At 45.2% G+C, this 14,812-nt stretch overlaps 2 protein-coding genes and 1 long non-coding RNA gene across 14 annotated transcripts in view; 2 read left to right on the forward strand and 1 right to left on the reverse strand.

Annotated features, from left to right (window-relative positions):
* The window catches only part of nedd4l (NEDD4 like E3 ubiquitin protein ligase), a 31,848-nt gene extending 29,573 nt beyond the window's left edge, over positions 1 to 2,275 (forward strand). For all 10 annotated transcript variants that reach the window (XM_084687572.1, XM_084687573.1, XM_084687565.1 and 7 more), the window contains one exon: positions 417 to 2,275. In XM_084687572.1, coding sequence (XP_084543698.1) covers positions 417 to 519 — 103 coding nt within the window. In that variant the 3' untranslated portion in view covers positions 520 to 2,275. The remainder of the gene's footprint in view (positions 1 to 416) is intronic.
* Positions 2,276 to 4,000: 1,725 nt separating this feature from the next.
* Positions 4,001 to 5,166, forward strand: LOC146236356 (uncharacterized). Its single transcript, XR_014740944.1, has 2 exons — positions 4,001 to 4,294; positions 4,598 to 5,166. It is a non-coding gene; the product is annotated as an uncharacterized LOC146236356 (long non-coding RNA).
* Positions 5,167 to 5,819: 653 nt separating this feature from the next.
* alpk2 (alpha-kinase 2) lies at positions 5,820 to 13,720 on the reverse strand. 3 transcript variants are annotated; one of them, XM_084687177.1, is made up of 10 exons: positions 11,583 to 13,720; positions 8,792 to 10,370; positions 8,555 to 8,702; positions 8,051 to 8,178; positions 7,882 to 7,923; positions 7,245 to 7,543; positions 7,078 to 7,166; positions 6,764 to 6,981; positions 6,622 to 6,670; positions 5,820 to 6,504 (listed from the first exon to the last, which is right to left on the reverse strand). In XM_084687177.1, the coding sequence occupies exons 1-10, from the start codon at positions 13,017 to 13,019 to the stop codon at positions 6,303 to 6,305; spliced, it is 4,191 nt and encodes a 1,396-aa protein (XP_084543303.1). In that variant the 5' UTR covers positions 13,020 to 13,720; the 3' UTR covers positions 5,820 to 6,302. The 3 variants fall into 3 exon arrangements, with proteins under 3 accessions (XP_084543303.1, XP_084543305.1, XP_084543304.1); XM_084687179.1 differs by lacking the exon at positions 7,882 to 7,923; XM_084687178.1 differs by lacking the exon at positions 6,622 to 6,670.
* Between the last annotated feature and the right edge of the window lie 1,092 nt (positions 13,721 to 14,812).

The following is a 14,812-nucleotide window of genomic DNA, read 5'->3' on the forward strand; positions in this document are numbered from 1 at the left end:
CTGGTGGGCTTCTTGTGCGCTGTGTGCACAGGCTTGACTGGTCACCATGCAAATACACCGGTTTGCCATAACATGATGACCACTCACAGGTGAAGTGAATAACACTGCTTATGTCGTTATCATGGCACCTGTCAGTGGGTGGCATATATTAGGCAATAAAGGTGAAGGCCCTACCTCACAATTTACGGGATTGAAAAGATCTGCTGCTAATGCCTTGGTGCCAGATACCACAGCCCACCTTCAGAGGTCTAGTGGAGTCCATGCCTCAGGGCAGGGCTGTTTTGGCATCAGGAAGGGGGACCTACACAATATTAGGCAGGTGGTCACAATGTCATGGCTGATTGGTGTGTCACCACGCGGTCGATGCCTCAGAGCTCTGCTTCTAAAGTGTTAATGAGGTCCCATTCACTCTCCAGTTTCAACCGCCTGGACCTGCCCACCTACGAGACCTTCGACGACCTGCGAGAGAAGCTCCTCATGGCCGTGGAGAACGCCCAGGGCTTCGAGGGCGTCGACTAGAACCCTTGGCCAAGTGGCGTCCACAGGAATGACGCTGCTGCCCTCATCCGGACTGTCGTGGCTGGAGTAGTGTATGCAAGCATGTTGGACTGTATGCCTACTGGATGTGTCACCGCGGTGGCAGTAGGAGACTGTACTGACTTAACTGAGCCAACCAGCCCATGTCCTCTCATGTGTCTGGGTCAATCCAAGGTGCTGGGGGTTTGGACGGGGCTTCGAACGTCACCCATTCTTGCCTCGAGTGCAATCTACCGTGCTGGAACCTCTTATGCATTTCAACAGCTCCTGTTTTTACGCGTACAGTACAGTACTATACTCACACCCTGCCAAGTAGCAGAGCATGATGGGCCTTAATCTGGTTCCTGCACACTCTCTCTCTTTCTCTCTCTCTCTCTTTCTCTCTGTAACTAACTGTTCTACAATGCTGATGTAACTACCCCCCGCCCCCACCCCAATCCTTACAGCACCACCAGATTACCTTAGGAATACAGAAAAATCCCCTCATCTGGAGATCAGCCACACCCTCCTCACAGCCTGACCGGGCACACATGTCCATCTGTCCACTCTGCCTGTTTAGAACAAGGTCTCTCTACCGGAGAGGGAGGGACAGAGGAGGGGGACACACATTTTTTAAGCTTCTTTTGTCAAGAAGGAAAGGGGATCATTTTTTATATTTTTATTGTTATTGTCATTCTTAACAAAAGAAACACTCCGATGTATTTGTACTGACGATAATGTTGTTTACTCTTTTTGACAATATATGATATAGTGTGTAAATCTGGCTGATTGGAAACTGATTCTTATCCATATCAATGCGTGAACGTGATAATAACATGGTTGTTGTAGTGCTATGGCAATGGCATGAAAATGTACCTTGTGTTTGCTTTGATTACATAGTAATTAACAGTGTATGCTCCTTCTTGGTTTCAAAGTCTTGGGGAAAGCGGAAAGGTTTGTGTCACAAATAATATATCAATATGTTATGCCTTTTCCTATTCAAAAAGCTGTAAATGTATTTCTATGAAATTATTTCTCTCTCAATCTCTCATATATATCCTGTGTGTGCGTGTGTGTATATAAATATATACACACACACACATTACATCTTACAGAAGTATTAAGAACAGATTAAATTAAGCTGTGATTTGACACTAGCACGCTCTTAAAAATGAAATTCCTTTAGTTTTTTTTGTTCAGTTCTCCTTTTTGTTTTTTAGTTCTCCGTTTTCTAACACCACTGAACCTAGAGGGCACTTTACACATGACACTAAGCTCATGTCACCTTTTGTATGTCTTTTATCATTAACTTGAATGTGATTCTTTTTCATTGAGAGCACTTGTTAACCTTGTGCAATATCAAATAGTCTGCACATCTGACTGCTGCTAAAGTAGAAAAATGGCAGACGGAAGCTTTTGCCGATTGAGCCTCTCTGGTCGAATCTCAAAATGTCTCTATGATTCCATGTTTTCTCTCAGCTCTTGTTGAAGGAACATCTCGTGGAGGCAGGAAACATCTCCTCCTATGCAGTTCAGGTACAAAGGTGGAGGAAATAAGAATGATGGACAGGACTTTTGATATTCTGTCCCCTCTCCCTTTGTTTTGCCCTCTACTCTCTGTAGATGTGGTCTTCGTTGACTTCTGAGGGGCTGCTGTTTTTTCAGGGGGCAAAGTTCAATTTTGTTAAATGTCACTAATCTGTAAGCCCCTGCGGTTCATATTCTGTAACATGGGTCAAAATAAACCTGAAACATGGAACCTGTTGGTGTTCTGTTCGTCATGTGAAATAGTTTGACATGATCCTGATAGAACCTTCCCACATCCTCCCCTGCACCCTCCCCTTGCTTTATTATGTTGTATTTAAACCACAGGTGTGTATTTGCTTGTGTGCATGTTTCACCATTGATCCTGTTTATCGGTAGCCATAGGAAACTTGCCAATAGACAATTCTGAAGCCCTGCAAAACCTTTAGACCAAGGCAAGGTTAAAGATTAACTAAATCCCTATAACGGCTCAGTAGTCAAATCCAGAATTATATCAGTGACCCTAGTCAGTCACCAAAAGTAGTTACTGTAGATTACTTCTGCTTGATACATGAGACCAGTAGATGCTGGAGTTTATTGTAAATTAAATTCAGCTCATGCTTTTTAAAATAGTTTCAGAGCAGGTGGATGCCATCTGCTGGCTCACTGTATTGGTGGAACAAACACATGGTAGTACAGAAAACCAAACCTCCCTTCCTAAAGACATATTTAGCTTCTGAAATTGAATTTATCCATAAACTGGAGTAAGTCTCTTGTTTCACACAGGTAGTTGATATGGTGTAAGGCTGAGCCTGGGGCATGTGTGGAGTGAAAGGAACCTAGTTCATTCACACAGGCAATCTAATAGTTATCAGCTCCAAGGACAAGTAAATATAAGGTGGCCTTCCTGCCAGTCCTGGTACATTTTATCAAGCCCCCTTTCTCTGGTCACAAACAATCCTGGAGCCAAGCATTTCTCTTCGTCTCTCATAAGAAAATGTCACAAAGGTCCCTTTAGAATGAATCTGTGCTGACAGTATCCTGGGGTTCTCAAAAGTCAGATTCTAAGTTGACGTGTACTGGGAAACGGAAAGGTAAAATACACAGACATCTACAGAACACACAGACCAAGTCACGATCTCCAGGTTTAATCCTTATATTTAGCTTAGCCTTTCCAGCACAGGCCAAGGACCATGGTATCCATAGTTACCAGGATTGATTGGCAGCCTTGACCTGAGCTGAACTCAGACAGAAGTCAGTACAAGGTTCGAACCAGGCTTGCATTTGAACTGATCTTGTTTACAGAATTGTAGTGGTTCTGACCGGGACTGCTGTCTTGTAATAAGTAGCCAACCTGGGATTGGACACTAACATATCCTCTGATAACTTGATGCTAGCTCAACAGATTAGCAGTCAGTCACATGTGTTTCTGTTCTTTTCAATGTCTCATGGAACAGATATATAAATAGTTTTAAGAGTGGTGACGGGCAAGGTTACTTTGGATCTCTCTGAAATGTGGGTAATCACTATACCTCGGTCATGCATCTATCCTGTCATCTTCTGAAGTGTCTTGTTTTTTTATGAGCTGCCTGGGGAAACAAAAGCTGGTGGGGATCACTTGCTTACAATATATCAGACTAGTCATAGTAAATGAAAGCAACTCCCCAAACAAAAAAATATGTATTCTGTATTATGAGCAATTGGGACTTTCAGGATGTTATAGGTTGACCTAAAATAGAGAAGATTGTAAGTGAGAGTAAAATGTTGGTGTGGGCCTGCTGCCATACTGGGGCAGGTGGTTAGTGCTGCACCCCTCCTCCCATCCATCTCTACTGGTCAGGGTCGATCAATACTTCCCCGCAGCTTATCACAGAGGGTAGCTAGCTGTTTGTCTAAACCCGCCTCTGGCTACATAAAGGCAGGGAACGTGGATGCACGCACCCCAAATGGAGCGCAGAACGCCAGCCCTGCCTTCTGCACCTGGATGGAGGACTGGGAGCTGGCCTGGACTCATACTGCGACAGAGATGGGAGGAAAGAGAGACAGCCATTGAGAGAGGGAAAGGGAATAAAAGAGACAGATACTCACAAAAGAACAAGGCCCAAAGATGGACTGGGTGGCAGGATGAGAGAAATCAATGAAAGAGAGGCCTTGGATTGAAATGCTTCGGACTGGAGGCAGAGGAAGAGCGCTGCTGAGTGAACAGTGAAGGGAGTGTCCAGGAAACCCTGGGGCTCAAAGTGGAAGCCCCACAGTGAGTAACTCTAACTACCTGGAGACCCATGCTCAACCACATCTTTACACTCGCAAAGTTGTTGTATTTTGTCATTTATTGAATGACTGAGAATCATCATTAGATAGAACTAGACTTCATTTTGACCAGAATAATATTTTGTGTGGCCAATATTTCACAGTTTGGCACTTGAATACCAGACAGCAATCCTGATCCTTTTAGATGTCTCCAACAAGTAACTGATGATTCTCCGATGAGTTTCCACTTGTTATCAGTCTCTCACCCTGTCATTCTCCCCCCCCCCTCACCCTGTCACTACTGCAGATGCTTCCTCCTTGTCTAATCTTCCTGAGCTTTGGAGTGTGACAATGGTGTTTGTGTCCACTGCTATCAAACGCCATTATCACACCAAATAGCTAGGGTGAGAAGAGAACCACCTGGCTTTGACTGTCTGCTGATGTCATTGCGTTCTTCAGAACTCACAAGACAAACAAACATCCACCTAAAGTATATGGATAACAGAGTTTTAGTTTCCAGGTGTAGCAACATGCTGATCAAAAAAACATCATTTTAGTCTGATCAACCGTACACATACTTTATTTTAAATGGACTGTTACATTGAAATCAGATGAGTCATCTGTTGCTGGGCAGTGTAGGGTGGGGAGGTCATAGAGTTAAACACTGTAGATGAGTGACACCGTGGCAAAAACCAAGGACTCAGATGGTGACCCAGTTCTCTGCGTGCCGAGGTGGTGTTCATGGGTCTCTAATGCACAAATACTGTGATCCTCACAGACAAAAATACATGACCCATTTTGTGCCTGACAAAGCTTTAGTGTTGTAGTGCTGTATTGTAAAATGCATTCATATAATAAACATTTGTAAAGATTGAACCTTTATTGTACCATTTATTTTGCCCTTCAATCACATTCTCACGTTCGTTTGGACCAGGTGGTCTGCATTTAAAAATTTCAACGGAGCTGTCATGCCATGTCATTTCTGGCTGCCAAACTGTGACTGTATGACATCAGAATACATGGCTATGAAAATAGCCGACAAACAGCAGTGACAATGTCGATATCTGTAAACTCTCTCACTCTCTCACACACTAACATCAACACAAATGGACAGTTGATGAGGACCACTACCACCCATTGCACCACCCTACCTAATTCAGTAAGACAACCTAAATTACAGTAGCAGTGGTGTGAACAGTGTAGAGGCTGGCAGCTCAGATGTCATCTCCCATAACCACCTGGCAGGGTTAGAGGCACAGCCAACATTCTGACAAGGTTGTAGAAGCCGACAGCTGGCTTAAGATGTCGGCAGGGAAGGTGTGGCTCTCAAGTGTTAGAATCACACTCTACCTCCCTTGGGACTTCTGTGAAGGTTAATAACTGGCAATCGTTATAAATGTCCCTTAAACATAGTTATAATAGATTATTTAAGCTTTGGTTGTAGACTTGTGGATCATTTTATATCATACATTATACATATTTTGGTAATGTGGTGAATGTCATGATAAAGTAAACAAAAAGAGTCAAAATTAGACAAAAGTATTTACTAAATAAACAAATTGTATTACACACTAGAAAATATACATAGATACTGTAGTTTCGGAGACCACAATGTCTCATTGCCTTGGAACAAAACTCAGTCCAACTTCTACGTACAATATTTTCACCTTTCAACTGTAGCAGAATCATCTTTCTGCTAAAAAAAAATTATTTTACAAACTGCTGTATGTATTCATATGACACATGTTAAATCAATCAAAATGTTCAAATGTGCCTTCAAAGTACAAAAAACAGACAAATACTTAATGTGAAGTCCAATAAAATGTAAGACGTTTATCCTGTCCCCAAACTGCTGAAATACAAGAAATACACCTGTTAATCTGAACAAATGACTGATTTCTCCACAGTTTAGGCCCCAAACCCAGATCAAAGCCCTAACAGCATGTGGCGCAACCTTGACTCTGCCATCTCCGACAGCCAGCTAATGCCTGTGATCTGAGGGCATCGACCTATCAGAGCTTGCCCTTGACAGTGGGTCCAAATGTCTTTTTTTTAGGGGTAGGGTGTGCTTTAGGTTTAGGGGCAGATACCACCTTCTTGGGTTTAGGCTGTAGAGATTTGAGTCCCAACAGCTCACAGTACTTGTTGCACAGGTGCAAGACTTTGAACTGGTCGATGAAGGATGAGGCACAGTTACCACGGAAACCTCTATATCTGGATAAAGTAGACACAAGGCACAATTAGTCAATCCCAACCACAATCACTATACCCAATCAAATTTATCACATCGCCTTTTCTATGTTCCTCTCTCTCACTCATAAACATGCTCACCCTTTCTTACAGGTTGCGATTCCCACATCTGTCAGTCTCATTCCAACTCCTAGAGTGAGACGAGATATATGTTGCAAAAAACAACGTCCTCGCTGTGCATGTGTTTATGTATATATGTGCGTGACCATTCGCTTTAACCCACCTTGCATGTCAGTGACCAGCAGGTTTCCTTCAGTCTTGTGGTAAACCCAGTGCTGGAAGGTGCAGCACTTCTGCCCAGCCTCAGAGTCTCGTCTCATCAGGTTGATCTCCTTCCCGTCCCTCACTGAGTACTTGACAAAGTCTCCCCGCAGCTCCTCCTCCAGGGTGGCATATGGGATGTCATTGGATGGCCGGTGGACCAGGTAGATGGGAATGATCCTAAAATTGTCGCACAAACGCATACTCAACCATCAAGATCACAAATGTACTTAAATGTTTGCTCAAAATGTTTCTCTTTAAAGAGGCAATACTCACTCTGGAACATCACCAAAGGACTCCTTGGACTGGGCCACAACTGTGTAGGCCTTGATGTACTCTCTGGCTGTGTTCTGGACGTGGCACTCCTACAGACACACGCACCAGAACATTAGAACCTTGCAGGATCTGCTGGCCATCAATACCGGAGCAACCTAACTACTTACCTCGACGGCCAGGTTGTAGTTCCTCTGAATCAGCTCCTCATTGTTCTTGGTTCCGTAGCTGATGGCGTTGTGGACCTTCAGCACGCAGGGGTGCCCAGGCATAAATACAGAGACCATGCCAGCCTGCATCTTGGTGCGAAAGGCACGGCGGTGCATGCCCTCGCCAAAGTGGACCTTCTCCGTCACAACGCTAGCAGACTGGTCCTCAGCAAAGTGCTGGTCACACAGGAAGTCCTTGTGAAACAGAAGCCTGGAGCACTTGATCTCCTCTTCTTCCTCCTCCACCTCTGCAGGGGCAGCTGGAAGACACACATGAGAAACACCATGAATGTAATGATTCATCTGTAGAAGACGGTTGCTTATGTCGATAAGCCCAAAAATGACAACCCTCTGACTAATATGCTGTTGGTCTTCTGCCTGCCGTTAAAACAGTGCCGAGTGACAGGACTTGAAGGATGAGCTGCTAATGTTTTGGTGCCAGATACCACAAGACATCTTCAGGGAGCTGGTAGAGTCTATGCCTCGGTGGGTTGGTACTGTTTTGGCAGCACATGGAGGACCAACCGCATATTGGGCAGGTGGGTCATAATGTTTTGGGTCATCAGTGTATGTTCTTTAAATAGTTGTTATTTTGTACCTGGGATATTTCTCTGAGGGGGGATGATTATCTCACTGAGCACTGTGGGAGCGAGGTCAGAAAACAAAAAAGGTAAGTTCCATTGTGGAGTCAGAATTAGATCCGCAGTGGTCGTTTACATCCTACCTCCCTCCTTCTCTCTGGCAGAGGAAGAGTGTTGCATTCATACCTTCATAGGTGAGGTGATAGTCCAGAGAGACGGAGCCATCAGGACATCTGAGGCAGCACTGGTACCTTCCCAGGTCCTTGTTAGAGGCCTTGGAGAGAGCGACGGACACTCGACTCTCATCTCCTGCACTGGACGAAGGAGAGAGGCAGTTGGAAACACCACTCAACATGGCTCACAAGTCTCGACAGAAGACAAATATGACCATGTCTAAGTGAGACTGTTCTCACAGTGCCCTGTAAAACGTGATTCTTTTTTATGTGACGTTAGGAGATGTCACCCAGTGGCTGTGATTTGCTTTAGCCAAGTCTACATGAGAAGTGGGGTTTTTTTCTGGTGAGAAAGCTGAGAAAAAACGAATAAACAGAAAACGTGTCTCTTCCTCCCACTCTAGATTGGGGTTGAATCATCACCACACTGGTTATGAAAGGCATTTGCTCCTTGTGGTGGAGAAGAGCACCACCCAGTGGTGAGACAAAAAACACCCAAGATAAGAAGCGGACTCACCTTCTATGGACCACAGCCAGGGCAGCACCGTCTCTGGTCCATGTGACTGTGTGGTCTGTGAACACAGCGGAGAACTGGCACCACAGACAGAGGCTCTGAGGGTCTTCATCCATGGGTGCTGCCTGAATGGGCTGTACCACTCTGGGCACTGGAGAAAGATGTGTACAGACATTGGAAACCACCCAGGCAAAATGTTACAGTTATTGGATTGAAACTTTGATTAGACTTTCCATTGACCTTCTATGTTTCTGTGAACCTTCTTCTTGACCACTTCACTGTAGGCTTTTTTCCGAGCTGTTTCCACAGGTGCCTTGGTCTCCTCTCCCCTCGCTCGGACAGAACACTCTGACTGCTGTGCTTTGGATTCCACCACATGCTTACCCAACTTCAGCTCAGAAACACGTCGCCGTTTGATGACATCATCACTCCGCTGGCCCAATAAGACAATATTCTGGGGTACCTTTGGGGCCACAGAGAGAGGTTCCCCTACAGAGACCCCTTTGTTAGTGCCCCCCTCAGATGCATATTTGACAGCAGGTTGCTGTGGCTGTCTTTCAGGGTAATCTGTTTCACTGTTGTCTTTCTGACAAGCTGATGTTGGGTTACTTTGCCCACTCACGGCAGACGCCTTGGCCTCAGCAATGTCATTCTTACCTTTTGCTATTTTCTGTTTAGCTCCGTTCTCTACCTCCACCAATGGTTCAGCCTCGCTTTTCACCGCCGCATTCTGGGAGTGTTTTTTCTTTTTCTTACCATGGGCTTTTGCAACTTTCTCTGTGATGACACCGGTCTCTATGACGGTCACCAAGCTGTTGTCCTGGTTCTCATTGGCTCCCTTATTCTCCTGCTGCTTTGAGGATATTTGGTTCGGTCCAATAATCTGGTTCTCCTGCTTCTTTGAAGGCTGCGGAGCTAATTGGTGACAGAAATCCTTCTTGGAGCGTGTTTTCATCTCTGAAGTGTTCTTGGCCGATTTGTGCGGCATCTTCTGGCCCATTTTCTGATCCATAATGCAATGTCCGTTGCCCGCCATAACAGATTTGAAAACAGGTTTAAAACTGGAGGTCAAGGAGTCCTGGAGATCCAGTGTGACACAGGCAACTCGGTCTTCCTCAGAAACCACAAATTTATCACCGGTCAGTATGACCAGATTGGATAGTTCTTTGCCAAGTTCCCTGAATTCGTGGGCGTTTGTTGTCTTGTCATTGAAGGAAAACTCCTTCTTTTCCCCAGAGTACGTGAGAGAATCTTTATTCAGACTCCAACCGGAGCCAAACGTCAACTGTCCACGATGCCCACCTGACAAGTTTTTAACATGATTGTTCAAATTTGGCTTTTTAGTATTTCCTCTAAAGGATAGCCAAAGTTCGCTAGGTTGTGTACAGGGACACGTGTGGCCTTTGGCACCATTGAAAGAGCTCTTGGCACAGGCTGGCTCTCCTCCCAAAGCACTGTCTGACCTATGAGTGGAGCCAACACTGAGAGGAGCTAATGGAATAATAAAATGTGGACTCCCCCATGTTCCTTCCTTGTTCCCCTCCTGAAGGGACGATGTGTTTAAGGACACGTGTGTGCCCTTTCCTTGCAAGTCTGTGGTCACAAGAGTGTTCCTCTGGGTGTGTGTGGAGATGTGAAGCTCGGTCAACTGTTCGGCTGCTTTGCCACACAAACACTCAACCTTGGTCGCCTCTTGACATGGGAAATGTGAGAGGCTTATTGCTGACCCATAACTCCCTGCGCCTCTCTCCTCCACCAGTGAAGCCAGCTGTGTCACAACGCCTTCCTCTGTCACCTTCCTCCGTACTTCTCTACAACTCTGGAGAAACAAAAAAAATCACACAAAAATAATTTTAAGTAGATTTAATCATTATGTTTACGAAACATTTTGTTACATGTTATAACATAGCTCATTCTCATTATTAAATGTATAGTAATCAAGGATGTATATGTGTTTATTTGACAGTTCCAGCAAACGTACAATGTTTTTGTATGCAACAGTTTTTGTATTGTAAAATAGTAGGTAGCTGTTAATGTTTTAGCTGGCAGTGTTTGGTTAAAACACGTTATCCTCCACATTTCTCACATTATCGTTCACAGAGCATTCATGTCATAGACGTACCTTTCTATGGAACGTCAGGACAGGATTGGACAAAACATCATGCTTACATGTCAGAGTTACTGTCAATATGGCCCTCTCTACATAAAGGGTAGTTCTCAGACTACTAAAACAAACAAGCCCTCTTTATACGCAGCCCGAGGGCAGAGCCAATCCAAAGTAGCCTCCATAGACCAGTCAGCCAGTGAGCTTCTTGAGACTGTGTATCCGCATGCTGGGGAGGGGGAGTTTCTGTTACATCGTCAGCTGTGCTCTCCCTTCACCCCACTTGTCTAACACGCTTGCGATGCGTGCTTATATAACCAAACACCCGTTATAATTAGACGCCATTTTTATCCATGGGATACCTTATCTCCAGCCCTCCCATTTCCTTTCCATACCCTGCTGTCAGTCTGAAACACAGTAGCCAGGCTTCGTGGACAAATTCAGCTAAAAGACTGGTGGACTCCTTCCAATTTCCAAGCCAGAGTACAAAGAGGATGACTTGAGAACTGTGCCAGGTGACTATTCTTATGAACCAGTAGACTGATTTGGTGCCAGGTCGAGAGCAGAGCTCAGCCGGATAGGGATGACGTTAAAACATTGGGTGTTGCAGTGGAATTATTTATTTTGACGTGGCTGTGGCTAGTGTGTTACCTTTACACCATGCATAGATCATCAAGGGTACATCTCAAGGTGACATCACTCCAGTGTAAGGGTGTGATACATGAGTGTATGACACTACTCTCCTTAACCTAATTTACCAGCTTTCTTCTTTCCCATGAAAATATGCCCTTAAGTGTAGCTTCTCAGACACACACACTGTACCATTTTGGTATTCAAAAAGCAATTCCAATAAAAATTCCAATAAAACACAGAATATTTTCTCAAAACTAATACCAAACATAAAAAACATAAATGATGAAATCCTACCTCTGTTTTTTCCTTCTTCACAAAGGTATAGTCACCCTCCAGGAAGGTATATTGACACTCACTGTCCTCTTCAGCGGACAATAAGAGAGTGTCTGTTACCACACCAGCTTCATAATTCCCTGTAAAATCTCTGTCTGATGGTGCGCCCTCACCAAAAAGACATTGTTCAGAGCCCCGTGTGCCACAGAGTGTGTCTGCAGGGCAGTCAAAGCTGTCATCTTGGGTGGCTTGGCTCTCTCTGGGCTCCTTATCTCCATTCACTGATGGTTTTTCCCTCTTCAACTTGGTTGTCTGGTTGTCTTCTCTGTATCTGACCTGAAACTGGGCTTCCTTAGGTAGTTTGCCTGGGATGGTAGGGCTGGTGGTGCTGAAACAGTGTTGCCCTGTGAGGATGGGGCTCTCTGTGCTGGGGCTGGGCTCCAACATCTGGTCCTGGATGGCCATGGGCAACTGTGGATGTCCCTGAGTGGCTGTTTGTGTTGGCGTGAAGGCTGCAATGACGTCCTCAGGGACTTGTTCTTCGACCGCCCAGTCTGAAAGTGCGCTTGACCAGCTGTCTGCAGACAGCCACCTCTCAACCGGTGGCCTCAAGTGGTCCAAGTCACTGCCAAGCTGACCAATGACAGTGTCCGCTCCACAGGTGAAATCTGACACCTTTGTGTTGTCGGCAGAGAATCTTGGCCAAGTCCTGCTCACGTCCAGAGAATGTCCACACTTGTCTAAAATAGCCCCCTCATTCTCCTCATCTGCCAAGTATTGGCACGCGTCCAACCACAACTCATTAGAAGTGTCACTTTCTTCCTCCTCTGTGGATGTGAAGATAACCTCTGGTGTCGTGGGCCTGATCTTGCTTGTTAAGCTCCCAACAGTGACAGAGGGCAGCTCGATTTCGCTCTGGCCCATTTCTGACAGGCTCAGGGGCCCCTGTTCACTAATCCGGTTGGCTTCTGTCGTTGGATCCTTCGAGAGCAAGATTAAGACACGTGTGTCATAGTCAGACTCACAGTCAGTCACATTGTCATCCACTGCCCTGTCATCGACAGTCCTGTCATCCACTGCCTTGTCATCCACTGCCCTGTCATCCACTGCCTTGTCATCCACTGCCTTGTCATCCACTGCCCTGTCATCGACAGTCCTGTCATCCACTGCCCTGTCATCGACAGTCCTGTCATCCACTGCCCTGTCATCGACAGTCCTGTCATCCACTGCCCTGTCATCGACAGTCCTGTCATCCACTGCCCTGTCATCCACTGCCCTGTCATCGACAGTCCTGTCATCCACTGCCTTGTCATCCACTGCCCTTTCAATCCTGAGACTGTACTCAATGGTCCCGATTGAAATGTTCTGAGGTGTCTGCACTGAGTCAGGGAGTGTGCCAGGATTGGAGATGCCGTCCTGGTCCATCAAGCTGTCTGGGAGGCCTGACATGGGGTTCATGAGGAGAAGTGGCTGTTGAGTCTTAGAGGGGGTAGCCGGAGTTGTGATTGCAAAGAAATTGAAGGATTTACTGTTGGCATGTGTCAATCCAAATCAGTGATCAAGTTTTGCCTTATTCACATCTTGCATTAGATTATCCATTGTTATCTACATTTTACTATACTCAGTTGTATTGATTATTGTATTGCAGTCTTGTGAGTATGTCCCCTTTTACTCTAGTGTATTCCCCATATCCTGTGCTGAGACCGGTATGAAGACTAACATAATATTCAAGCACTGCCTTTTGTATTTATCCGCCTTCTTTTCTTCATGCCACCTGTCATCTCTTGTCTCCGTTTTCTTCGTGTTCACTATCAAATGAGCTCTCTGACCTTCCTGCCTAACCAGGCCCGTCTCTGAGTCTTTGATCTATTTATAATTCTTGTGTCCAATTGCTTGTCTGGTCTTACACTGTCCTCTCAGCTGACTGAGAAATGTGTATAAACTCCAGAACTTAGACTACAGTCACACCATTGGTGTTTTTTCCCCAGTAACCCCAGGGTGAAGGGTGTGGGCAGGGCTTGTGACTGTACAGTGGGGAGGTTAGCAAACAGTAAATGATTGGCCTCTTCAGAATCAACCTGATCAGCTGTAATTTCCTCCCAAGCAGTAAAACTTCTCTATACACTTGTGTAAAGTCAAGGGGTGAACAAAACAAGGAAAGAAAACAGTCAGCAGCAGTTCATCAGCATCAGAAGGTTTAGCAGCAGTGTTAATCATCACTCAATGAGACCAATAACTCTCTCTGGCTGTCAGGTCACATCCAGGAATTCTACTCTGTCATAGATAGCTACACTAGTTGCTTGAACCATCAGATGACCTAATGACCTGATGTAGCCAGTGTGGTGCCATCCAGAGAGATTGGAGAGGACAGGACACAAGTGTGTGTGTGTGTGTGTGTGTGTGTGGGGGGGTGGGGGTGGGGAGGGAGGTGCAGCCTGTTTTAATTTCCAGGGAGGAGGAGAAGAGGGGGTGGGGGCAGGGGGAAAGGCAGCCATTCTGGAAGAATACCAGTTCACCCTGTGTCCTGTGTCAGTGGAATTCCATTTAAGATGAAGGGCGCCTGAACAGGGACATTTGCGATGTTTACCAAGACTAGTAAGAGACCTGTTGACAAAGTTCAGACTAGGCTTATATAAACCTGCTCCACATAGGTTCCATCTTCCCCTACACTAAAACATCAACATGATCTGCCTGTACACATTATTGTTTTTTCACACCTTTAAAGATGTCAAGAATTGTATTTGACCATTGTTGTTTCCAGTGAATGGTAGCTTATTATAAATATTTTCCTCCCATATTGTCCAATTAGAATGCATCTGAGTGCCGACCATGCGCCAGAGAACTGGAGATACACACAGATAATTTAATCTAATTATTGTTTTGATGCTGCCTAGGATCAACTATGTGACTTATCACGACTGTCACTGTGACCCATATCCCCCCTACCCCCAGGTGAAAGGTCATACATTTGTTTGGTCTGACATTAAGGAACAATAAAGCTGTCAGCATGTGCTCCGTCTGCCCACATGCTGTATATGCCAGTCAGTATAATAACAGATTACATGATCATGCCAGTGTGTTCTTCATCCAAATCAAAGGCTGTTAAAGACTATCTAAATATGCCTTGCTACCATAGCAACCTTATACATGTACCTCTATAGAAGCTTAATGCAGTCTGGCAAATGTAGGTCGCCATAAATGTCACTAACGTCACACTAGAACTGTCATCATCAACCAGGTGTTTTATTAAA

Source organism: Hypomesus nipponensis, chromosome 22, assembly GCF_054491055.1.
Source record: "Hypomesus nipponensis isolate SF chromosome 22, ASM5449105v1, whole genome shotgun sequence".
In the NCBI taxonomy this organism is placed as follows: domain Eukaryota; kingdom Metazoa; phylum Chordata; class Actinopteri; order Osmeriformes; family Osmeridae; genus Hypomesus; species Hypomesus nipponensis.

Coding starts and splice junctions, on each gene's coding strand:
- alpk2 (XM_084687177.1), bottom strand. CDS start 13,019: ATGAACCCCATGTCAGGCCTCCCAGACAGCTTGATGGACCAGGACGGC. Junction 8,179..8,554: donor CTGGCTGTGGTCCATAGAAG/GTGAGTCCGCTT, acceptor TCCTTCGTCCAG/TGCAGGAGATGAGAGTCGAG. Junction 6,505..6,621: donor ATCGCAACCTGTAAGAAAGG/GTGAGCATGTTT, acceptor TACTTTATCCAG/ATATAGAGGTTTCCGTGGTA.